We start from the raw sequence: 27,469 nt of genomic DNA on the forward strand, positions 1-27,469 counted from the left end.
GGGGGCTTTTTTTTAGAACTCATCGAGAGAAGGGGGAATACAGTGTAGACACTGTTGATTTTGTAAATGAGTATTGTAGCTGGAAACGGCTGATTTTTAATGGCATATCTTCATAAGCGTACAGAGGCCCTTTATCACTCCTGTGTTCCAGTGGCACGTTGTGTTTGATAATCCAAGTTTAAGTCTATAAGGGTAATTGAAAACAACTAAGCGATCCCAAACTAGTTTATATTTCATTTTTAAACACCAGATCTGAAAAAAGACCACAAGTGAGTGTTGTGCAACATCTTGCTGTACGGATATGTTGGCCTAAAAAAGCTATAGTTACAAACACAAGAACATAGAATTTGACAGTCGATAAGAACCATAAGGCCCATCATTGCGCATTTTTTCCTGCTGAAAAAACTCAAAGCCAACATAACACAAAAATGTTTGGACAAAAATAAGGACTCCTTTAGCATTAATAAACATTCCTAGTTACTGTTCTGTGCTCTTCTTTATAACTGGTTTGACCCGGAGATTGCCGGGTGAAGCACCTCTTCTCCGGTTCTCCCAGTCTCCGGTCCCGCTCCCCGCCCATTTTCCCTTAAAATAGGGGTGTTTCCCGCTGTGGGAACGCCCCCGATGTCAACGGGACCTCCCCCTGACCTCAGTGGGCAGTCCTGGCCGCGTCCCACAAGGGAAGGCTCCGGGTAGCTGGAGCCCAGAAGTTCCCAGGTATGCTTATAGCTTAGGATCTAGAGCACTTTTTCTCAATGCCATGAAATGTATTTGGAACTTTCCTCTGTCGTGTAAAACAAGCTTTTCACAGTGTGTTTTACTTAGTTCATACTAACAAATAGCACAATATACACAACATCTATTAACAAATTGTGCAAGAAAAAAAATAGTTAACAATCCATCAGTCACAAACCCTTGTGAGCTATGTACAGAAAGTTCTTTACAAAACATTCTACCTACTAACACTAACGATAGTTAAAGACTGATGTCTGATGTTTTTCTAATTTATTGGAAAATGTATTGATAAAATTCCATTGAACTGATTTTATTGCTAAAATAGAATCGTCAAATTTCACCTCTTTCTGGAAAAAAAAGGGGGAAAAAGACTCCATGGGCTTCGTGAAACACCATATTTAGAGGAAAATCAAATTACAAGCTCCATGGATGAATAAATACTATAATTAATACTATGTGCACAGTATAATTAAGCAGCTGGAAAAAGAACGTTACAAAAGGAGCTAATATTATAATAAGCACTACTTATTCGAAAAAGAGCTTTATTTTCAAAGTTGGCAGGCTTCCTGACAGCTGAAGACAAAAAGACTATTACCATTTTGTAATCGTAACGTCCATAAAAAAGGACAGGTGTAACAGAAAACACTGCACAACGTGATGAATCATTTCTAATTTATTAAAGCAGGCAAGTAACTATTGTAAGAAGCTGAACAATGCAGACTATAATCTGCCACACAAAAGCCACAACTAAAATAAATAAATAAATAAAAATTGGCCACCTCGGTAACTGACAGGAGACGTTACAGATGGGTTGTTTGAAATGATTTTGGCATTTTCTGGCAGGGTGGTTTACAGTCTAATAGTAAGTATCGGGCCACCCTATATCTGTAGGTGCCAACCGTTGAGGCATTGGTAAAGAAGAAACATTCTTTTAGGGGCCTATCAACTTTTCCACTTGGACTAAGGGGCTTGAGGCAACCTCCACAAGCCTTTATAGATATCAGAGATTATTACTTGAACCTGCAGAAACAAGTTTTTTGTTCTTATTCGATCTGAATTTATTGTAAGAACTACTATTTCTTCTTTACACATATATGAGAAATGAATACTTCGGACAATTCTGGCTCCTGTAACCTTTTATTGGATATTGTTTTTTTGGAGAGGGGCTCTTCATTTCTTTATGTTGGTTGCCGTGGCTGTCCTAACAGATTTAGGAGAGGCAGTAGGGTCAGGTACACACTCATTTATTTATGTTTATGCAAGCACAGGCGTTAGGCGCTCCCTCTAAAGCAGCCATATATATAGGACTGAACCCCGCTACAATCCACTGGTGCCATTGGCATGATAGCCTGGCAAGTGTCTTTGCAAATGATTGGGACTACAGTTTAACCATACTACGAAGTGTTGTATCAAAGCTGATAGTACTATAGTTATTTACATTTAACAAGTCATAGGTCCATAAAGGCAAACCTTGCCGTTGACCAAGCAGGCAAACCCATGCATTGAAGTGGTTTCCAATTGTGCCTCAAAAAAGGGAAAATTCCTTCTTGACTCCAAAATGGTAACTTTTCTCACTGAATCAACATGCATACATGCAAAGGTTACTAAAGAAACAGATGAAGTGGAAATGACGTTTGAATGAGAATTCTATGCATGCATAATGAGATAAGCACCACTCCAATGGTAGCTATGTGGTCAGCTGGAGAGACGTTTGGCCCATTTAGATGGAATCAAATACTTTCAACACTTTAAATGCCAGACATAAATATTCTATACCATAATACACAAACATTATTTTTAGGGATAGTTTTTTTGTCACTGCATTGTACTGTTTTTATGGCTGAGCCACGTCACACACATTTATAATCCCGTGTTAGCTCGGAAATACACTAATAAAGCCTTAAGGAGCAGGTGTCAGCTCAGGGACACTCTCTGAAAAACAATGAAACATAAATGGATCTTATTTATTTTTTGTTCCTATATTAGTGTAAATGACCCAAAGAAAAAGACAACATTGGAAAAATGACTTTAAATGCTTAGAAAACACAGGGAAATTAGTTCTAATCTAGGCTTTATTTTCCTTGCAATGGTTTTCAGAGCTCATAATGATTTTTTTTTTTGCATAATTACAAAGCACACTTGCTAATTAAATAATTTTTTAATTAGTTAGCTAATGTGTTTTGTCATACATTGCTTTTAGAACATCCATTTTTTATATTATAATTACAGATAATTAAAGCTCAAGACTTTTATTTTTCCCTGCCTCGCTTTTTATATATGCTGGTTATCCAAAAAAAAGGAGAACAGTTGTCAATGAACTCGGAAAACAAGGCATGACAAATGAAACATTTTGCTGCAATTAATTGGACGTTAAATATATGCCAAAGCCCGGGGAGGAATGGTATCCATTGAAAACGGAGGCTTGCGATAATCCAGTGTTCCTAGAGGGCTTACCTTCTTTCTGGATGACATTGTCTTTCAGCCAGTTTGTTGCCTTTAAACAGTCTTCTGCATCTTGCAGTGTAAATAGATTCGAAGGAATTTGGCCGGTATATCTCTGCTTTGAACAGTCTTGTATGTCTCCATTCGTTAAATGTTGACCGATGTCTGCTCCTGTGGGGCAAGGCACCTGGGAAGAACATTATACGAATATTTATCAGTTACTATACTTTATATCATTACCAGTGTTATTTTGACATTTTGTAGAAGAGAAAACAAGCAATTTTAATAATGTAGCATCGCAGATCACAGGAGAGCTTTGCTAATTTACTCTACAAGACGCAGTACAGAAATGGAGCAGTCAACTCTTTAGTCTAGTCATCCGAGGAATGCTTTTCTGAGTTAATACGTCATTATGAAAGGGTAGGGTTTAACCATAGCTCTGTCTGCTCCTGGCCATTTTTTACCCAATTTTTACCACTATTCATTTTATCCATTATTATTATCCCATCCCACGTCACATCCCCTTCCAGTAGCTGAAAGAAGCATAAGGAGGTGCAGGGGTTTTGCCACCAACCTGCCCTCACTTTGCAGTGCCTGGGGCAACTGCCCCTCTAGCCCCGTGGAAGTTACAGCCCTGTCTTTGATAAATAGGAATCGCCGAGCAGTGCCAGTGTGCATAGGAATCCCTATTCCAAGACTATACTGTAACTCCTTCCGAGCACCTACACACTGCAGTCAACTCTGTAACCCATTTTCATTTAACATATATTCTAAGACGGGTGAGGGTTATATCTCAGACGCCCTAGATCGCATGGATTGGAAGTGAGAAGATTTTTACTAAAACTGGGTTTGGGGTGATGAAAACATTGGGAGTGTCCCTAAAATCAAGGTGCTCATGGGAGCGTCTATTCAACATCTCTGGAAAGCTCTGTTACACACCATCTGGCCATGTCCTTACACTCAAAAGCACCAACATTAAAGAACAAGGTTTAGCAGTAAATGAGTATCCAAGTGTCACTGAAACTAAATGAAATGGAAAAAGTATATGACATTTTTCTGTGATTTGTTGCACATTTTCCTCTTTTATTTGCTCCCTTCAGCATAAACATATAGATCTGTACCTGCAGCATAATACAACGCAAAACATTCTGCTTGATTTGTTAGGACTTTTCGGCCTTTTGACTAAGCCCAAGAAAAACACATTTTATCTGGGGAGAAGACATGTCTTTATTGCACACAAACCTCTGACCTTCAATTATGAGATGTGTTTTCAGCTTAAGGAGAAAAAAATCAGTTATGTTCTTTTTATCCTCATGAAGACTTTGGCATACATTGAGCAAATATATATTTTATCAACTGTCTTCCCTTAAGCATTGACAGAAGGTCACGTCGATCAAGCAAATCTTTTGTAATCATCTCTAATATTGTACAGAATCATCTCATGATCTTCTTCAGGTCTATTGTAATCCTATGCTTAAAGGTAGATAGCAGAGGATTAAGTATATTATGTTAATTCTAGGAAACCAATTGCATTTCACATTTGATACGCTTTGACAGATTTTTTTGTCAGACTAGATTAATTGGTACACTTCTGCATTTTCATATTTTATTGTTCTTCAGATTAACACTTGGGTAAAAACATTTTAACATCAGCACGTTGTACAAAAAAATGTTATTAGAAGAAATAAATAAATCAGAAATAAATAAATATCAGACAGAGTTCAACATCATCTTAAGGCTACCCTTGTGCCTGACACTTGTGAAGGAACGCACTTGAATCCTATCTGATCGCCTGCTGGACCTTTACTGTATTCATTGTATTCAGGGTAACTTCTTCTGCTTCTCTGATTATGGGGGAACCCCCAGTGTAACGCGTTTACTGTTTACAACTTTCTCCTCCCTCTATAACTCGATCATTGATACTTTTGCATGCTACTTGTTCCACTGTCATTGGATATTTATCCTTTTGCCTCTAATGAGACGAGTTCCGTCTGATCCTGAGCCTAGAACCATCTAACTACACTTCAGGGAATTAAATCTGTGCTGTATTCCTGGACTTGTGCTCATACCTACTCACACTGCCTGGGTGCTTTCCTTAGTGACATGTGCTAGTGTCATCGTGTCAGGGTGTGCATCATCAACACAAAACATTTTCAAGTAACTGTGCCCACACATACAGCTCAAAGTGGGTATTCGCAATTACCACAAATGTATCAATCCAACTAGATCTGGGACTGCTAAGCATGGCTCTTGTGATTACTGTTACATATCTCTTCATCACACTCTCCCAATCAGGAGCATTATGTACATTTAAAAGTATGACACACACACTCGGGAGTAAGATACACACTTAAGGGAATGACACACATTTAGGAGTAGAATACACACTTAAACGTATGACACACATTCGGGTGTAAGATACACACTTAAGAGCATGACATACATTCAGAGGTGTGATGCTAGCAGTTTCTGTAGATACAGAGCAGACAAGAGCTCGATCCAAATGCAACTGTTTAATATAGACAAAAGTAATTTCCAGTGACTACCTAGCTAACTGGCATAGCCAGCTGTGTCTAATGATGCAGAGAGTTGAGTGCGGCTTGTGGGCAGGGTTGAGGAGCATTCACCTATCTCATTGCCAATGCCGGATTCCCACTCTAAGATCTCTTAGACACAAAGGCCGCTTGCAGCCCAAGGCACGAAATATTGCCTGAAAGCATAGACATAAAAATGACTAATATATGAGCCAAAAAAATGCAGGAGGTAATCAGAGGTCAGCAAACATGGGCATAATTTCAGTGAAGTAGGTGGAATAATCAAGTCGTACGTCAACTCACACCACGTTGCCTTCCATAGCTCTGCCTATAGAGAAGTCCGTCTCTCCCCATAGCTTCTGGACGCAGGTATTTCTTTAAAAATACTGGGCACCTATAGCATGCCTCTGGTATATTATCGTTTCTTTAAGTCAATGGTAACTTTGTCATCTCTGCTTATTTTCTCAGATAGTATCCCCCTTTCCAGTGACAACGAGCCACCCACTTCTCGCAGAGGAGGTTCTGGCATGCATATCCCTGTAGTGGCTGCTGCCAATAACAGCTCCTGGGAAAGAGCGCATCTGTGCAAAGCAGATTTGCCTTGTATGGAATATATTGGTAAATATATGGAAGGGCACTATATTTTACTGCAAAATATATTTATATGTTTACAACAAGAGCTGGAAACCAAAGGATTGCCTTGGAGATTAATACTACCGGAAAACAAACCATTCTTATGAATAGCAAATTAGCACAATATAGCCATAGGAACAAAATCTAATAAACTTACCTGGTATTGTTGCCCAGTGCAAAGAATGAGATGGTCATATGGCACTTTTCTGACATTGGAAACAATCACAAACTTGGCAGCTCTGTCTATGCCAGTCATTTTACCACGAACAACATTAACCCAGGATCCAAGTGACATCAGTGCATAATCTTTATCATTATAACAGTGGCTGGGAAGAGAGAGAACCCATAAGTGACATTTTAGCAGCTGACAGCAGGCATTAATTAGACATCTGGCGAATTGGTGGAAAACCCCTAGTGGTTTAAGCTTCCCGAGTTTTTCTATAGCAAGCCATTATTCATAACATGAAGCTCTATTTCGCTGAAGCGCCTGAAACCAAGCAAAACATTGGGCCAGTACCTGGAATTTTCTAACTTCTATGCATTGTTTTTTATTTTATTTTTTTTCTAGAGGAGTTGCTTTTTCTTAATGAATACAGGTGCAGAATTGTAAAACTGTAACAGAGTTTGTATAAAAAAGTGAAACATTTGTGTTTACAAATGGGCTGTTCACATAACCATTAAGTTAATGGTCATCTTTTCACCAGTGCTACAATATCGTAATATCACTTTTTTTTTTTTTTTTTTTTTTACTAAAGGAGTCGATCTTTCTAAATAAGTACAGATGCAACATTTTTAAACTTGTAACAAACTTCTGCCTCCACCAACCCTGGAATTTCAAACACATACCTGCTAGCCAGTAAGTTGCACTTCATTGAAAAAACAGGTGGGTCATTTCCTGGAAGTCCATGAGTTGATATCAAAGTGATATTGTTGAACTTCAAGTGTGGGCTACATAAAATAAAAGCATATATAAATATATATATATATATAAAAGTGGGTGGGGGTCTTAATGGGATATAACTAAGCTTTATGCATTCATTAATGTTGTAACATACGTTTAGCTCAACATAAAAGATCATACTGAAGAATAAGAAGTTTATTTCCTGCACAAATAATCATTTAAAACGAGCCATATTTTCGTTCACAAAAAGCACCGAGAAGCCAATCATAAATGTAGCTTTCATTTCTAATTATGTCATTTTGAATTATTATCGATGTTCTCTAAAGTGCAGGGTTTCTTGGACCAGTGAAAGGCTCACTAGTCGAGTCACATACATCGTACACAATCACTCAAACTTTTTACCTGGTCCCTTTTTTATACAAAGCTCCATAGTATAGTGCTGTGGAATATGATGGCGCTATATAAAACAATAAATAACAATAATTTATGAATAGGCTGTTCTCCTAACTATTACTTTAGTGGCTACCTTTCCACCAATGCTACACTATCAAAAACGGAGCTTCAGAATTTATAGGGAAATTATGTCAAGAACGTTTTTCGTTAATAAATGCATAACAACATTTAATGAAGTTTGCATTAAACTTGGAAAATCAGAAACTAGGGAACATCCATGCATAGCTTCAGTAAGTCTTCCTGCTTTTTTTGCTTTAGATAACACAAATCTACTTAAACATATGTTTCTGGTAATGTAAATAAGCCACATATAGAAGAAGAAAAAAATAAATACAAATTATTTGTTTTACTCTTTAGAAACGATTATACAAGCCTTAACTTGGTTGCTCTTCCGAGAAATCACAAGGAGATCGGGGTAGGGGGGGTAGTGTTGTTGAATGCCTTAATATCGAGGCATGTCAGCAACATGGATTTAGCTTAGAAAGTGATTGCTGATCGCTTCCTACGCGCTGTTTTAGCTGGCCACCACGAATATCTTTGATGATCGGTTCGGTGGAGGTCATTTTTTGGGGAGGGCTATCCTCCCATGATGCACAGCTAGCATTATTTGTGAGGCTTCTGTGGATGCTGCAAAGCTGCTGATTGCGGCGATGTAGGTATTTGACAGCAGCCTGTAGATTTACGGGCTTTGTCGCAAATGCATTGCATCGTGAGCCTGTATGTGTACGGGCTTTGTCGTGAAGGGGTAAAAAAGTAGCTTACTTCCCAATACTTCCCAATTGCAGTGGGAGTTAGCTCAGTCTTAGTGGCAGGGTCAGATCCTCCTATGTATCAGCATTCTGGACACTGAAGGTGCCTGTACTGTTTGATCTGTCCACTTGGACAAAGAAAAGGCACATTGCAAACTATTTAAACTATGAGGATAAACAAATCATTAGCAATACAACCCAGCACCCTGCTTGCCTTTTTCTCCACTCTGTCTGCTTTAAATCCTCAGAAATAATTAATCCCAAGTACCTTTTCTGTTCACTGCTGACAGCACAGTACCTTGGCAGTATATTTTGCCTTTGGAATTTTACATTTCTCAACAACGAACGTCACCTGCCATGCTCTCTATCGTTCTTTTTATTTACATATATTGGGCTTATTCCACCAGGAACACACATCATGTCTGCAAAAATAAAGAGATGATGAGCATGTTGGGAAAATGACTGCACCAGCTTTAATTTCTTTGCAGTCAGATATAAATGAAATAACCAGTGGCGTACCTAGAGTATTTGGCACTCGGGACAGATCCTATGTGTAGCACCCCTGACACTTTAAAATAAAAAAATAATGTTGGCAACAATAGATTATTTCCCCACAAACTTGTAAGCTGTATGTCAACTGGATAAAACCTAGAAATCATAAAAATAAACTATTTATTTATAAATAAATTACGTTTAAATAAATACCATTTACTGAACAGATATGGTGGTAATGCATAAACCCATCACTATATACTAAAGCAACTCACACAGAAGACAATTATACATTTAACTATTTATTAATTACTAATTCTAAGGCATCTAAATATCCAATACAATCCACAAGAGATTGTTATTTCACTAGAATTGATGTTATTGTTCCCTCTAACCAGGGGAGCCAAGCTTTGGTTGCCGCAGTCCAAAGAAGAGAAGCCTCTCAGATTCTTCAGGTCTAGTAGCGGCCTTGGTTGTTGTTGGTGGGGTAACTGTTTTACGCAAGATGTCATCAGCGAGGCAGAGGATGGATCTCTGAAGTCCAGGTGGTGCGAGGTTATTATACAAGCGGCAATTTATGGCTCCTTCTGATGGTGGTGGGGAGATAAATGGTTCCTGCAAGGGCTCTGCTTCCTTTACTACGCTCACAATATCTTTCTGTGCATTTTTTACATCATTCCTGTTGACAGCCAGCTCTTTTTGGATAGTAATCAGAGTATTCCAGGTGGTATTCTGCTCTTCTCGTAACTTTTCAAATTCTATTTCAGCGCTCTGAGCCCTTTCATTAGAGATGTTTAATTCTGATTTTAAATTTTCTATCATCTCCACAGAGGCCTTGTGATCCGCTTTCAAATCGTTGTAATCTTTGGTTATAGCTAGGCTGTACGAAGCTAGGTCTAAAAATGCTTCCGGTCCTGTCCCCATTTGCGTCACCACCATCCGTACCTCCTCTGTCTGCGATTCCAGCAGCGTCTCTATGTTCTTTCCAGATTGAATCTCCTTTCTATATCTCTCAAGCTCCTCCATGTTTGCTTTCAATTCCATCTGCTGTTCTTCAATGCACCGCTGTTGTTCCTGCAGTTGGGAAGTCAGTTGGTCGACTTCCCTCTTTAAAGATTCTGGATCAAGAGCAGGACCATCCTGCTCTCCCACATCAAAATATAACTTTTCCAGAAAACATTTGCTGCTTTTCAGCTCCTTTCTGCACCGTGGGCACGATACTTTGGGGCTAGTGCAAAACCACTGAAGGATGCACTTGTGATGGAAAGTGTGCCCGCAACAAATCGCTGCCACGTCACAACTGTTATCTAAATAGTCCATGCAAATACTGCATGTTGCCCAAAGGGGCATGGCTGCAGCTTTCTGTAATCTCTCTACTCAAGTTATTCGCCTCTATTCACCTCTGCACTGTGAAGAAAAATGGGCACACGGAACTCTTGGATCCCTGCTATGACTCTTCTCATGTTTCTGATGTCATAGAGCAGCCATGACTGAGAAAGTTAAAACTCTGAAGAGCTGCATGCTTAAAAAAAACCAGTGTTGGCACCTATTTATTCTGATATCAGAAGGGTTAAATTGTCTGTGTTAACCAGGACATTTTTTACAATATAGAACCAAGGCATTTTGCGGTGTCTATCTCTTTTAACCATTATTTCCCTCCTTCTTATTTAGTATACACACAGTATATATCAATCAAATGTTTTGGTCACAAGTAAATTTCTACCTGTGCTAACAGGATTAGCTCCTGTACCATTGGAACACAGGAGTGATGGTTGCTGAAAAGGGGCCTCTGTACACCTATGAAGATATTCCATTAACAATTTGACGTTTCCAGTTACAATAGTCCATATGTATTTGTGTAAGGGTAGTGTATATGTGTGTATACGGGCAGTTTATATCTGTAGAAAGTAAAAATTAAAGTTCATATGTGTGCATATGTAGGCAGGCATGTGTAAGGGCTGTGTATATATCTGTGTAAAGGCAGTGGATATGTGTGTGCTGAAGCAGTTGTGTGTATGGGCACGCGTGTATATATATGGGTAGTGCAGGGCTTGACAAATTTGTTTTAAATCTAGGAGCCATTTAAAAAAGTTAGGAGCCAGGATTTTTTTTAAACTAACAAAGTTTTATTGTCAACGACAAAAATTAATGATGCCGAAACAAAAAACCCCACCTAAAATAATCATCCGCAGTGTGTTAATTATATTAAATAAAAGTGTGTTTTTTGTTTTTTTTCCATTCTAGTGGGGGGGTCATTTTCGGTTTCGGCCAAGTGAATCCTGAATTTTTGGTTTCGGTTTCAGTCCAGAATTTTCATTTCAGTGCATCCCTAGACTCAATAACTGCAAGGTTCCCAGGTCCTGTGACTGCAAAACAAATCCAAATCATTCCCCGAGCTGTGCTGCAATGTTCTTTTTAGACAGAAGTTTTTTTTGCCGTATACTTGAAAAAGTCAGAGCAAACTCATTGCTCATTTCCATGTGAGTGAGACATCACGTAGGGGATACACCTGATTTATATATATTTATGGAAAGCACTATGATCTTTTGTTTCTTTTTGGTTTCTATATATTGACACATTACTTTGATACAACGGATGGAGATTCAAATTGAAAAGCCAATACAAGTATTATTGTTTTATACTTTCACTGCACATTTTTTTGGTGTAATAATTAATAGTCACATTTATTAACTTTTGGCGCAACACTTTATTATCTTTTTATAGGAGCGGTCACAATTATTTTATAGTTTAGGCTGCAAAAGCTCTGCCATAGAAATAAATATTTATTAAACATTCATTTTTTGTGAATGCTCTCAGGGGTCTTGTTAGACCTCCTGGAACTCTCTTGCAAGCCATATGCACTGGATCACAGGAGATAAGTTCGGCCGAATGAACCTCCTACAAGAGAAGGGGCTCAGGGGCAACAAAGGCAGCAAATGCATAAGCAGGCATACTGATGAATCCTGCCATGGATTTGCAATGGGGGGGTGTAACTTTAAAGGGACACTCAGCTGTCAGAAGCATTATGTGCATGTGATGGCTGCAGTGTCCTTGTAAGAAATCCTGATATTCTTAGTTGTAAGCAGTGTTTTGAGTTATTGACATGCCCTACTGTTTGTCCCAATTTAGAGTGGAAGCATTTAACCGTTCTTCTTATGGAAACCCTTCACGAGGAAAGAAATCTGTCATATATCATAACAGAAAAGTCTTCTATGGCCTGTTCTATGGCAGTTATTTTTTCATTGAAGAAAATAGGAAAACATATTTGGTGTAATCTGTAACAGCATCCTAACGAATGTAAAACATTTTAAGAAACACAAACTTGAAATGTCCCATCTGCGCTGTGGAAGTCATAGTATCTACCTTTGGATCTCGTGTAGTAAGCGTGTGATGACTGCATGAATGATGTCAATACAACTGTGGTAACTACGACAGCTTTAAAGCAGCAGAATGATTTTATGACAAGGTGATGTATTGTTGAACGCATTAGAAAAATGATCTAACATGTCCTCTTACACCAATTGATCCTCTTCTCAAAAGCAGTTAGTGAGGACTTGGAGGTGCTTCATTAAAATGTATGGCAAATGCCCAATGCAATCATGTTTGTAAATCAATACAAAACAACTTCACCAATGACAAGCAAACTGTCACTTTAGTCGCTCGTGTCATCAGCTACAACAGAAAACATTCTTTCTGATCAATCTCAGCCATGGTGAAAAATCTTTTCACCTTTATCAAATATGCCAGTCATTTCAGAATGATAGGAGATTAATGACATAATTGAACACGTGATAGAAAACAACAATGCCCTGATTTTTCATTTTTCATTTCATTTGTTGTGGCGGGACAATAAAACCAGGACGCCAGGAGATTCATGTATTCATCAGGTAGGAATGGAGAAGACAGATAGGTGCTCTTCATTGTTTGGCTCTAACACATTCATTACATATTAGCAATGTAATCAGCAAGTAAGCTCTAACTATTTAATTAGTCAACTCATTAGTGACAGACAGCATAGTAGGCTTCAGATGTTCTCAGAGAAACGTACAGATAAAAAGCCTAATTAAACAGCAAGCATTGTGCTGGCAATTGCCAAGCAAGACAGATGTGCAGGATATTGTGTTTTGTACTGCCAGAGAATATATGAATGGGCTGCCATAACGCAGGCTCATACTGCGCAGCTATTTCTAGTCAATTCCTGGCTGCTTTGATAACATTTCAGAATGTGTCTATTCCACTTCACCATGTATAGAGTTTATAATTGAGGAGCCAAATATATCACTGTTATCCCTATCCATGTTTCCAGGCATTGAGTCATGTCCCATTTCCAATATGTTGCCTGCACCCTGTCCCCTGGAGCAATTTCTGTGGACACCATATGGATTCCCACAACAAGCCCAGGCCAACCTATACAAATCTGGGATCCGCCAGGGTACTGACAGACTTTCGCTGGGGGAAGGAGAAGCTTTGGAAAGGCTTGTTGGAAATCTATCCTTTGGAGGCAGGGTTACTGTCAAGAGATGTGAAAGGCGGACTCGAGTTTTATGGCATTGACAAATCTGTAGGAGTTATGTCAAAAGTTGAGCTGAGAAATACTAGGTGAACCCCCCAGACATGGAACCCAAACAAATCAGGGTGTCACCATGGAATCAGAAATGCTAAATTGTTCATGGGGCTTGGTGTTCAAACAATATAGAAAAAAACACTTCCTACCTTCTCAAAGGTGAAGTGATCTGCAGATAGAAAATGATAATCAGCTCAGGACAACCTTCAATTTTTCCTTTTCAAAAGATAGACACATTTGCAGTATATATTATCCTCTGCTCATGTCAATACCAAATTATTTTTCTTAATCCTCACAATGTCACTTTCTTTGATTTATGCTTCCAGTTTCATGTAAATTTTATCGCTACAGTATTTACATTACATGTCTTTGTTCCTTTGAACCTTCAGTACCGCATGGATTAAAACGATATTTTCAATCATGGATTAAAAAGGATATCTACCCTTATCAAGAAGCAATTACATTACTTCCACCTTTATACAAAGAGAAGGATTAAAACCCACTGTTAAACTGATCCCACGGGCTGTAAACAGGATTTTTACTGTTCTAGAAACATTTCTCCAATTAACTAGAGTTGTTTCTAAAGTTCAAGGTACAAAATCTCACCAGTGAAAAGCATGCATAAATGTAGCCACCCTTGTGGTTCTTTCTGGTTAAACTTCTTTAGTGATAAACCTTTTGTGTTGTGGAATATGTTATTACAATATACAATATATATAAAATAGAATTGCTGGTCACACTGGATGGGGCTTATGGTACATGCCCCATCAGCATTATGATTAGATGATGTCCCGCACAGCCTTGAAATGGTACAAGTTGGCACCGGCAGGGATGTTTGCAGTGGTTGGCATCGTTGCTGGTGAAGTTATGGTACATGTGCAGCCCTGTAGCAGAGGAGATTTTGTGTGCTTTTACGCGGTGGTTAAATGCCGAGGTGGATCTGGTACGTGTGAGATGGTTGGAGCCACTGCTGGTAATGTGAAGGAGAACGTAGAAGTCAGCATCATATGGGTGGGGTCCCCAGGAGCTGGTTTATAATACCGAATGTAGAATAATATATAATAATAAGAATGCAGAAACTGCATAATGGAGGGGGGTATGGGGACAGGAAAGAGTGTAGAAGACCATTTTGGCCCTAAAAAAGAAGCATTTGGGTCTGCCGATTAAAAACGTTTATTAGAATACGAGATAAACACACTAACCTACACAACTGTAACTACGGCACTATATTTCATGCTCAAGAAGAAGACCATCCCAAACTGGACAATTATCACTAACACCACCAACTTCAGAAACGTATCAATTGCATAACTGCTAACTGCCCTCCCTCACCCATCTTCATTTGTACCTCTCTAGTCACAATAATACATATACACTCCTTATCACGGGAAGCCCCCTCTGCTCACACTTCAGACAGGAAGTGCCCCAGGAAGAAACCACTTTAAGCAAGGGGGAGGTGGACTCAAGCCACATCATGACATAAAGAGGTTAGGCAGGTCATTGAACGACAATCAGCAGGAGCAGCTGTGTATGGACCCCCGAGGATGTTTGGCAACTTCCCCTTTTGCCCATTGGTAGTGATGTTCTTGATACCATGGTGCTAAAAAAGTTAATCATATAGTGGGTTTAAGCTTCTAAAACATATAAAAGAGCAATTTCTTTTACATTGATCAAGATAATACCGCACTTACATATTTCCTTTTTAATTAAAGAAAGAAACAAATAAATAAAAACATACAATCTAAATCCAACAGTAGAATTAGCAGCTCTTGTGAAAATAAAGGTAAGCAAATGTACTTCTGTATCCATGGATACAGCTAATTTAAACTAATTACGTAAAAAATAATAAGAAGAAAACTACTTCCTCTTATAGGGATTAAAGGCTTGTAAATTGCTTCAGTCAATTTATTTTTAGTGCATGAATCCTTTGAAATGCGCAGTAAAATGACTGCAAAATTACATAAATCCACAGTGAAGGGTTTTTGTCTATTTTATTTAATTTATGAATTTGCTAACACTCTGATAATGTACTGGTACGGATATACACAGGTTTTTCTTGCTTTTTTCCCCTTTGCTGCCCAGTAAACTGAAATGATAAAGAAAACTTTACCTATAAGACATTGTAGTTGATCTTTAAGTCTTGATTTACATTATTTACTGGGTGTTCATTTTTATTTTGTTTCGTTTAAATTATGTAATAGCTATTCTTGGAACCCAACTATAAGCTATTACATTATAGTCTTTCTACGATGTAGCGCTTGGCTAAACCCAAATCTATTCTTTATCCAAATACAAGACGCAAACCACAGATCAATTTACTGCATTGACAAACTGCAACAGGATGTTATGTGATATGGTGCAGAATAAGTGCGTGTACGAATACATATAAAGCATACCAACATTTCAGGTGTCCGACTCGGGATACCTGTATTGGGGTTTGTGACAAGAGGCGGGAATGGGTGTGGCTATTCCCAGGAGGGGGCGGGCCAGTACAGGAGTGGGTAGGCTGGAAGGCGTGGCCACCAATTCATCCTACTCAAATAGCAACCTTGAGATGTTCGCGTCACAATGAGACAAACTTTGTAATGAAGGTCTGAGCTGCAACAACAGAGCGCTCCATTGATTTTTCACTTCCCTGGGCTGGTCAGAGGAGATCAGGACAGAAAATTGATACTGTCTCTTGAATGATGTCCCAGGACTGTTGGGAGGTTTATGCAATGTACTGCTTGGCGATATGTGAGATGTATAAACGAGGAACTGACTCCTTCCGTAGGTTTATACATCCCACGCACTGGAAGGCAGTACTTACACATGCTGTCAGAAGAACGTGAACTTTATATGTCTTCCATTTAACCCCTTAATGACAATTGCCGGTCCTGGCACGGCACGGAAAAGCATGTGCTTTACGACAATTGACGTGCCAGGACCGGCACGTCTTTAAACGGGTGCAGAAAGCGATCTACTATCGCTTTCTGCACCCAAAAAGCGTTGCTGAATGCCTCGACCTCGAGGCATTCAGCAACGCCGCGATCGGCACGAAGGGGCCATCTCTGGCCCCTCCACGGGGCGTCAACATCCGCCATACTTTGTATGGCGGCGGACGCCCGTTTTAAAAGCGTTTAGGAGGCGATCGACGATCACCTCCTAAACTTAAATGGTGTCGCTGGAATGCCTCGATCAGGAGGCATCCAGCGACACCAAACACTAACCTTTTGATGGGCTGTGACCGCTCCGGAGAGCGGTCACAGCCGCAGCTGCCGGCAATCTTCGCCATCAAGGAAGATGGCCGCCGTCCTGTAACAGGAACCACAAATTTTAAAAGTTCGCTAGATGGTCCAGACCATCTAGAGAACTTTGGCTCCACTTGCAGGTTGAATACAGGTACTGCATTCACCATGCAAGTCAATGGAGCCCAGCTTTCTAATCACAGTGTGATTAGTAAAAATAAATTAAAAAATAAAATAAAATTAATAATAATTAGAAAAAAATAGTAAAAAACAGTAAAATGTAAAAATCATTTCCCACTGATGTCACTATCAGGGTAACCTCCAAGTTGAAAAAAAATGTTAAATTTTTTTTAAAAAAAATAATAAAAAAAAAAATATATATATATATAAAAAATATATTTTTGTGAGCAAGTCCTAAAATTAGCATATTAGCTTAAAACAATTCTCGCATGGAAAGAGTTAAAATACTGGCATATTAAATGCCCGTGGGGTGTCTACTTTTAAAAAATGTATGATTTGATGGGGTAAATTGAATGGGCCAGGTTCAACAACGTCCCAATTAACACGGGGGGAAGGATGGCCACACATCTAATTTCCAATTAGAAAAATGCACACGTACCAAATGTGGCCTTTTAGTTCCCCCAAAAAATGACACACCCATGCATGTGGGGTATCACTGCACTCAGGAGATGTTGCTGAACACATTATGGGGTGTCGTGTGACAGCGGCATATACCAGGAGCTGTAAATTCATACATAAAGTAGGTGTGTGTGGGAAAAATACACACACAAAAATATTACTGCAAACTTTGAAAAAATGCTGGTGGTAAAATATGTGCATGCAAAGAGTTAAAATACCAGCATTTAAAATACCCTGTGGTGTCTAGTTTTGAAAAATATATGGTTTTGTTGGGCACACTGAAATGGCCTGGCTCAAAGATGTACCAAATAGGGCATGGGCAGTGGATCCCAAATGCCAAAGTTCAACATTGAAAAAAGCGCATGCCCCAAATGTGGCCCTTTTGCCCCAAAACAGCCAGGCAAAATCATTCATGTGAGGTATCGCTGTACTCAGGAGATGTTGCTGAACACATATTGGGGTGTTTTGTGATAGTGACATATACGAGAACATTTTAATTCATACCTGAATTAAAATGTGTGTGGAAAACCAAATGCAAAAAAATGACTACCACAAAGTTTGACAAAGACTGGTGGTAGATATGGTGCATGGAAAGAGTTAAAATACTAGCATTTGAAATACCCTGGGGTGTCTAGTTTTCAAAAATATATGGGTTTATTGGGCACACTGAAATGGCTCGGCTCAAAGATGTACCAAATAGGGCATGGGCAGTGGATCCCCAAATGCCAAAGTTCAACATTGAAAAATGCGCATGCCCCAAATGTGGCCCTTTTGCCCCCAAACAGCCAGGCAAAATCATTCATGTGGGGTATCGCTGCGCTCAGGAGATGTTGCTGAACACATATTGGGGTGTTTTGTGATAGTGACATAAACTAGAACATTTTAATTCATACCTGAAGTAAAATGTGTATGACAAAACAAATGCAAAAAAATGACTACCATAAAGTTTGACAAAGACTGGTGGTAGATATGGTGCATGGAAAGAGTTAAAATACTAGCATTTGGAATACCCTGGGCTGTCTAGTTTTCAAAAATATATGACTTGATGGGGTAAATTGCATTGGCCGGGTTCAAAGATACCCGAAATGGCACATGGGGGGAAGAATTACCAGATTTGGAAAAAATGGCTTTGAAATAGCAAAACGCTACCTGTACTTATTGCCCCATAATGGGTAGAAAAAAGCAAAAAAACATAAAAACATTGGGTATTTCTAAACTCAGGACAAATAGTAGAATCTATTTAGCAGGTTTTTTCATTACCTTTTATAGATGAGTAAAAGATTTTTCAACTAAAAGTTAGAAACAGTCATTTTTTTCTAAATTTTTCACCATATTTTATAATTTTTTTAATAGTAAATAATATGATACAATCAAAACAATGTCATCTAAAGAAAGCCCTTCTTGTCCTGAAAAAAACAATATCTAATGTGTGTGGGTTCAGTAAACGGGAAAGAAGAAAATTACAGCTAAACACAAGCAGCGCAGAAATGTTAAAAAGGCCATTGTCACAAAGGGTACAAAAAGTAAAATCAGCCTTTGTCTCGAAGGGGTTAAACGTCTGAGGTTTTCATCTCCCCAGTCCACAATGGTAGTTATTTCCTTTCAGACTGTTTGTATTACATGGCCACTCATGTTGAAAAGTGCATTTTTATATTGAGTATGACAGGCCTAAGTATGGCCCTTATATTCCAGAGAAAAATGGGGAATGTCTGGCTTAGGTATGCTGCATCTGCCTTTTAAAACTGTATATTTTTTGAATTCTTCAAGATATAGGGCAGTCTTTGTTTGTACCATACAGACATTATTTGAGTATTCCAGACACAATATCCTCTGTATAATGCTATATGAGTCTATTGATTTGCATCTAGGGTTATTGCTATGTTTCAAAGATACACTTATTTATTCTCATTGCTAGCACCAAAAGAAGTAAGAAAAGATTTTAATTTCTCTTCCAGTGTCACAAAAATACATACTACCAATGGGAACAGGTACGAGCGTGACACACTGCAAAGAAATCCTACATCTTATAATTGACAATATGATCTTTCAATTGGTGTGAAATGATCTAAAATACAAATTACAGTGGCAAGTATAAAGTTTTAAAACTAGGTCATCTGGTTTTTTTTAATTGAAGAGGACATATTTATATCTGTCCTATTCAATAGACCATTTGTAATTTTAATAATAAAACCATTGCAATATTTTATGAATTTAATAAAGAAAATGTCACATACCAAAACACAAGGGTTTCCAAAAAAGATATTCCAACATCAGAGGCTCCCACTACCACGATATGAGCGTTAATGGTGATCTTTGGCTCTAAGGTAAGCTTTCGATTGATGTGGTACAGGGCGTAGCCTGGCTGTTAAAGAAAAAAATATATACAAATTTATTACAAGAAAAAAATGAATCACAATTATATGACAGTTACACATTGTTGGATATGGATAACTCACAAATATATTTTAGACACCAAATACAATGGAACATAAAAAATGCAGATTGTGTGTGTGCAAGCAGGTAGAAAGAAAGCTCTGAGCATGGTAAGACGGAAAAGGGGGGTAAGAGACTAAATGAGGGTAGAGGAGTTAGGTAGGGAGGTAGTTTGTATGAGTGTGTATGTGTAAGCGTGTGTTAGAGTATGCATTAGCATGCGTGTATAAGGATGTGTTAGTATAAGTATGTGTGTGTTAGCATGACCTACTAAATGTGTGTGTATGTGTTAGTGTGTAAGAATGTGTAAGTGTGGGTATGTTAGTTACCGAGGGAGATAAGGGGTCGATGGGAAACTTCCCCACTGACCAGCTTGAGGTCTGTTCTTTCGCAGAGCCTTCTTGCCTGCACATTGAAGCTGCTTGCCAGGATATGCCATCATATCCCAGTGCTCTGCCTCGGGTGATAAGGTAAGTGCATGCTCACCTTGCTCCACAAAAAGTGCTTTGGGGACCTGAAAGGTTGGGGAGGGGCGTGCTATGGACATGCCTATGACATGCATACAAGTACACAAGGTAACTTCCATGGTTACAGGTAGAATGACTGCATATACAACACCAGGCCCGGACTAGCCATCGGATTGACTTAGGGGCGGATGGAGCTGCAGCTCCAGGCCCATACCTTAAAATAGGCCCAGTCAGGACCGAACTGACTGGGCCTATGCGGCCTCTACGGCCGCATTAACGCAGGGCATAAGGGGCACCTGCCCCTTAAGCCCGCCGCAACTGCGACCGGGTCCGCCACTCTAAGGGGTCGGGAAGCCCCCACCAGGGCCGGCCTTACGGGTGTGCGGCTGCACAGGGTTTAAATTAAAACATCGGGGGTTTTTTTTTTTTACTTTATTTTACATCCTCCATGTTAAATAAAGTTTTCGTTAACTTTATTTAACATGGAGGATGTGAAATAAAGTTTAAAAAAAAAACCCCGGCCCCTTAGAGTGGCGGACCCCGGTCGCAGTTGCGGCGGGCTTAAGGGGCAGGTGCCCCTTATGCCCTGCGTTAATGCGGCCGTAGAGGCCGCATAGGCCCAGTCAGTCTGGTCCTGCCGCGGGCCCGGCCGCAGTTGCTGCTTGCTCCGGCAACAAGGTAAGTAGGGTGAGGGAGGGGGGTGCAGTGAGAAGGGGCAGAGGGGGGTTAGATAATGAGAAATGGGGAGAGGGGATAGATAGTGAGAGGGGGTACATAGTGAAAAGGGGGACTATAGTGAGAAGGGGCAGATAAGATGGGGAGAGGGGGTAGTGTGAATGCGTATGAGAATGAATGAATGAATAAATGTGTGGATGAATTGTGTGAATGCGTATGACAATTAATGAATTCATGTGTGGATGAATTGCTTGAATGATTTGTGAGACTGCATTAATGAATGTGTTAATGAGTAAATGCAAAGATGGTACATGAAGGGTGGGCTTTAACAATAAATAAATAAATAAATATGGGCTGCTCGGGCTTAAATGCCCAGTCCGGGCCTGTACAACACCCACATTTTGTGCATGGCTACCAGCCCTGTGCCATGTGGTGACTCTGTGATTACAGCTATTACACCAGCTGGTATAACAGATCAGCAAGCATACTAAATTTAGAGGCAACCAAATTAACCCTGAGTGTTATATCAGGGTTACTGTAGAACCGGAAACTAGCTCAACTAGATGGTGAAAAAAAAATCATCAAGGTTTAAAATCCCTTCCCTTACCTTACCATTATCTTACTATTCTTTTACGCAAAAAAGTGTTTAAGTTCTTAACGTGATGCTGCAAAACGTACTTGCGATGGCACTTTAATGCTGGAGATCATGCAGTAAATGCAAAATTGTGGGGTTTTGGATAAACTGTAATTATAGTGCAAAATAGTAAAAGTGGTGTGGTTTCTATAGCAACCAATTCAATGATTTACTTTTCTCCCCTTCCAGAACTGCTCTTAATACATAACCCACTATTTTACCTGAAATGCCTAATATAACGCCCCACACACACACACACACACTCACACACTCACACTTTTAGTGCTTTAAGGACCTTTTTTCAGTCTTGGTTTTCCATGTATAACACTTGAGTGGCTTATGTGAATCAATAAAATGATTCAAGGTGTTAATTGGTCAATTTATTTTCAAGTAGGGGCTGTGGAGGTGTGTGGGGAACTTATCAACTACCATAAAAGAGATCTAAGGAAAAGTACACAGGAGGAAAAAAAACAAATCTAGTCTATAAATCTACCAAATCAGGAAAAGACCAATTCTAGAAAGTGGTCATCACTCAAATAGGTCATTTTTTTAAATTAACTGCTTTGTAGTAGTTTATTTTATAATTATTGACCTACAATATTTGATCATTTTTATTACTTAAATTGATTTCTTTGAGATGATCAAGTGGCCTCGCATTAGTAATTTTTTCTTCGTCTCTCGGCAAATCTGTAAGTTATGAGCTCCAGTGATGTCCAGATAAATTCTGACATCCAGTGGTCAGATAAGGTACCTTTGAAGGACATTTGATCTGATCGTGTGCGTATTCAAACACAGTCTTCATTTCTTCAGATCATTTCTAAATTTCTTTGTGGATTTGTCAGGCATATTGCTCCAACTTTCTTGCACAAAAATGTAAATTAAACACCACCATCCTCAGGGTCCCATATATAGAGCTTAGCAGTAGCTTGTATTACTCGTCACCACAAGCACAATGCAAGCAAAACTGTCATTAATATGTGTATAATATACTGTGTATAATATACTAATATATATTATATATATATATATATTGAGCAATCCCGTACACAACTGACAAAACAGCTTTAAATAGTGATATAGCATTATTGACTAATCACCCTAATAAATGTGGTAGAAATGTGTCTGGATTACTTATATTTTCTTTCCTAACATCTGTGTACCCAGTTCACTTATTATATGACATTTCCCATATAATGTCTGTAAATCTATTGGACTTGCTGTACTACTTCATACTACAATGTTAATTCTACAGCAAAACCAATTTACAATGTCATTATCCAAAGGAACCCGATGGATGAATACAGTAAGCGGGTTATGAACTGTATCTATTTTATGTAACTGCCTGTATGTCCTTTGAACAAAGCAACGCATGAACAGAAAATAAGTCTTTTTGTTGATGACACAATGGCCCTAAATCCAACAGCTGCCATGCTTCAGAAATCCTCATTCTATCTAATAGTTAAGTACACAAATTGGCCCCGGGGAATAAGGAATTAGGTGGATTGGTCCCATACCGTCAAATGTATTCTACAAACTGTCAGCACGCATAACTACATATGTTCCCCTGAAGAATTAGCATCAACTATAACACATGACATACACAGTTCTGATCACAATCCGTTTTACTTTGTCTTACATCGCACAGCAAAAAAGCTTTTTATAATGTAAAACAAACTACATAACGAGATAAATAAAATACACAGAAATCTGGCGGACTATTTTCTACAGAACGGCTATAGGTTCACGTTCAAGTTCGCGAGGGACACGTTCTTCCAAGGTATTCATGGTACTGAATAATATATAATTTAGAGATATGCAGACTTTATGGGTTCATCACAATTTAAAAGGAATTGTTATCGATTCCTTCGTAAATAAATGAGAGAGAAAGAACATCAGCATTCTTGAATAATGAAATATTATTTAGAACACATTTCTAACATAGACAGTAGCCCTAGAACTGCATACTTTATACCGCAGTATAAAAAAATAAAAAATTGGGTAAGTAGGCAGATGCCTGCTGGTATAACATTATGTTTTAACATACAAAACACGTGTTTGAAATGAAGGTGTACCATTAACGTATTTGCTGCACAATTTAAAGCGCCGTTCTATATAGACTGCTTAATTTAACACTTTTATAACTAACTGCAGCATTATAAACATTATTAGATTAGGAGCTGTTATGCATTGGTCCAAAGCAGAACATCTTGTGGCAATTCTCAATTGTCCCACTGTCCAGGAAAGCTGTGCCACTGCCATTATTGCCACTTTTACGGGTATTGGGGCGCAAGGAGATGTTCAGGGCATCCTCTGATCTCCCATGGTTGACCCAGGGAGGGGGGAAAAATCAATGGAGGACTTTGCTGTTGCAGTACAGGTCATTTTGCCTCCTTTGCGGGGTAAGGGGAGAAGTTACCAGGCCACCTGCCCCACCAACTGTTGGACACCTGAAATGTTGGGGGGTAAGAAAATGTGAAGCTGCATAAATAATTTATTTGTTCTCCAATCAAAGAAACACACTTGCCGGTTTGTCAGCATGCCACAGATTTACAAATAAACATTCCAAAAAAAATGTTTTAAAAAGCAGCACCTCATCCACATTAGTCTGAATGTGTAACAAGCCTCAACCACACATTATACAGACCCCGTGTATACAAATGCTAAATGAGGGCCGCCAGGCCGGTGAGTTCCACTGGTTTCCATGGCAACTGCTCCACTTTTAGCGCTTCCTGCTAAATTCTTCTTCATAAACATGGACTAACAGGAGGATACGTATAAAATGCAGATGCAACTATTAAGCAATAGTTTTACTGCGTTAGTAAACACATTGCAGCGTAGGGTTTTTTCCCTTTCCGTGCACGGGATGCAGACATTTTCACAGTAACAGCAGGGAACGGTAACCTTTAACACTGACAAGTGTCTCAGAAGATAAAAGTCATATGACCTGCGCATAGCAACAGGTTTTGTTTAATTATTCCTAGAAACAGGTTGAAGATAACTAAATTGATGTGTAGCGACATACATTTTCAGTGAACCATAGCTTTCAACCCATTAGCAGGAAAACATATGGGCCAAATTATCTGCGGTAACGTTTGACGGATAATTAAGCAAAAAAGGCAAACCATTTCGCACAAAACACTCTATACAAAGGCCTTGTGAGGGTGTAGATCACGTGGTATTTTTTTCCTTATTAATTCCTAACTTTTTTGAGAACAGCAAAAGGATGAAAGTAATTGAAAACTGTTGAAATGCGTTTATATAAAATCTAGGAGATAATTTACTGTCCCTGGCAGTCCCACTATGAAGAAAATATTAATTGTTCAAAAAAATACAGTATGTAGATCACATTTTATAAATAAATAATGCAGAAAACCAGATAATTCCAAAGGGTTCACTTACTTTTTTCTTGCCACCGTATATATATATATATACACAAAAATAAGACTGAAAGCTGTATTCTTACCCACTGCTAATTTTAACTGCCCTTTCTCGGTTACATTGTATACTTCTGTTATATCTCCTTACTGTTTTTTTATTCATGAAAAGCCATATTTCTTTTCTGTTGCCTACTTGTCAGCTTTTTAGATTTCTAAAAAAGATGCTCATGTTCTTGAAACACAATGGTTATTCTGTCTTTCCACAAACGCCATTAACACCTGTATGCAGCTGACATTTTGCTTTCATACGAAGGTAGGTCATCTTCCTTTTTAATTTCACAAATACATAGAAGTGACAAACATTCAGAGCATTCTTGTTAACAATGCCATCTGCTGCCTGAGAGGATTGTGTAACAGCCGCCTCTCCTATGAGAGCTAATTGTAACAACGCAGGAAACATGCTGACAGCCACAGCGAGGATATTTATTGCTGCCCATCGCATTAGATGTAATGTGTTTGCGATAGCAGCTCATGCCATAAAACCACCTCCAAGACATAGGAAAAAAAGAGTCGTAATAAACGAGGGTCTTGAGTTCAATCAATGACTTAAAAATGAAATATTTGAAATAGGACGATAAGGAAAGGGATATTTGGGTTCTTTGGACACGTCGTAGACTGGGGGATATCTGTAAACGCAGTCGGTTACTAGACAACAAAGTGACTGCAGCTCATTTACCTTAAATTATAGCAAAAGCTCTGAAGGTTAAAGAAAAATCATGGAAAGGTCAAGGTCCATTTATTAAGCAGGTGTCAAGGAGCAGCATTTAATAACTGCTCTGTATATGAATTGGAAATTCTACTTCTGGCACAAAGCAACTTGTTTCATTTGACTCCTCTGGGGTCACCTGTGGCTTGCACTTGTCCAGGCTAATCGGCTTAAAAGCTAATCTAATCTTTGCCTAGTTGCTCAGGGACTTTGCCCTGGGTGTGACTCAGGGCAGTGCCCTACCATGTCGGGGGGGTTCTTGTCATTTCTCTGGCCATTTTCTTTGGCATCATATCCCAGTGCTCCACATTGGTGCAGCAGTAAAATATACTACAGACATCTGCACAGATCCCCTCAATATAAATGGGCCAGTTTAAAAGGAGATCTCCTCAAATGGCTCACTGAAAGCTGCGGTCCACTAGGAGGCCTATCACCCAACAGGATGAGGGGCCCATAGTTACTTGGCCCTGGGGCTGCTTCCCCCTCTAGGCTTGCTGTCATAGACCTGTCTGGCTCAGACCTCAGTAAGCCACTGTACTTGCCAGACATAGATATGCCAGGCTTGGGTACCAGATGGGTTACTCTTTGCTTGACACAGGAACTTTTTAGGGTCTCAGTGGGACCTCCTTTCTCTTTTGTCTCTTGAAATTTTTCACTTTACAGAATTTATTTTATGAGTCAAATAAAAAAGATTAGTATCTTCCAAATAGCATTGATGCGTGGAATACAGTGTTATGTCCTCCTCATCCAGCAGTTAAACAGTTAAAATACTTTTCTAACTTGTACAATGGTGATAGAATTCAAAAATAAGAGTACTATTTTGCGATCTGTACTTCAGGAGCAGACAAATGTCTACAACCTCTCTTGTCTGATGACCTTAAAGAAAACCACTTGACCAGGTATCTCATTGTCTGAGATTTCACAAGAAATCGCAATTTATTTTTTTATTTATTAAGTAGGTTCAGTACATCATGTAAAAAGGAACCTTCAATGGTTTACAATTAGAATAGTTGGCACTAAATGTATTTTTCCCTTTCCCCGGACATTTTGCTCATAAATATTGATTTTTACGTGTAATACAATAGGCCACAGGATCTCTACTTGTATGTTTAAACATACATCTATGGGCCCCAAATTACAGCAGACAACAGTACTTTACCTAACGAGCCTCACCACTGAGTTATCTGTTTACTTTTTCCTGCAATTGTTCATTGTGATTTTAACACATATTGTCGTTTTTCGGCCATATAATTCCGCAAGGAGAATCTGGCCACCTATACTGAGACACGGGTGAATTAATTTGTTTTTCCCCCAGAAGAACATCTAGCCTTGAACATATTATGGTGCTACGTTTGTGCAAAGTAGTTGTTCAAGTAGCTTTTCTTAAAACTGTATTACATTAGTAAATGTCTTCGGAATGTGCGACTTGACCTTGTCAATTATGGCTGATGACGCCTTACCTACATAAACCACAAGTACAAAGCAAGTAGGAGACCACGTAAGTCTAAGGCCACATGTATTAATTGATAAGCAATGGGTAATGCATAGTAAAGTAACCTAAAATTAGCAAATCTCATTAAGAAAAGCACTAAATCAGTCATTCCCCTCCAAAGTGGAAAAACTTTCCCCTTATCTCCAAGCCTTCAAAACTGTCTTAAAAAACACCTTTTCAGGGAAACATGTCAACTAACCATTAACTCTCCTCCACCTTTTTTAGTCTCATTCTTGCCGTCGGCTGTCTCCCACCA

General features: G+C 39.0%; 1 protein-coding gene across 1 annotated transcript in view; it reads right to left on the minus strand.

Annotated features, from left to right (window-relative positions):
- The window catches only part of LOC149303295 (cilia- and flagella-associated protein 61-like), a 92,372-nt gene that overhangs the window by 25,089 nt on the left and 39,814 nt on the right, over positions 1-27,469 (minus strand). Inside the window, exons 17-20 of the mRNA XM_089481424.1 lie at positions 19,604-19,727; positions 7,191-7,292; positions 6,502-6,670; positions 3,190-3,364 (exon numbers count right to left, since the gene is read on the minus strand). Coding sequence (XP_089337550.1) covers positions 3,190-3,364; positions 6,502-6,670; positions 7,191-7,292; positions 19,604-19,727 — 570 coding nt within the window. The remainder of the gene's footprint in view (positions 1-3,189; positions 3,365-6,501; positions 6,671-7,190; positions 7,293-19,603; positions 19,728-27,469) is intronic.

This window comes from Sceloporus occidentalis, unplaced genomic scaffold, assembly GCF_023333645.1.
Source record: "Sceloporus occidentalis isolate IW3139 unplaced genomic scaffold, rSceOcc1.0.p SCAF_15, whole genome shotgun sequence".
Taxonomy (NCBI): Eukaryota; Metazoa; Chordata; class Lepidosauria; order Squamata; family Phrynosomatidae; genus Sceloporus; species Sceloporus occidentalis.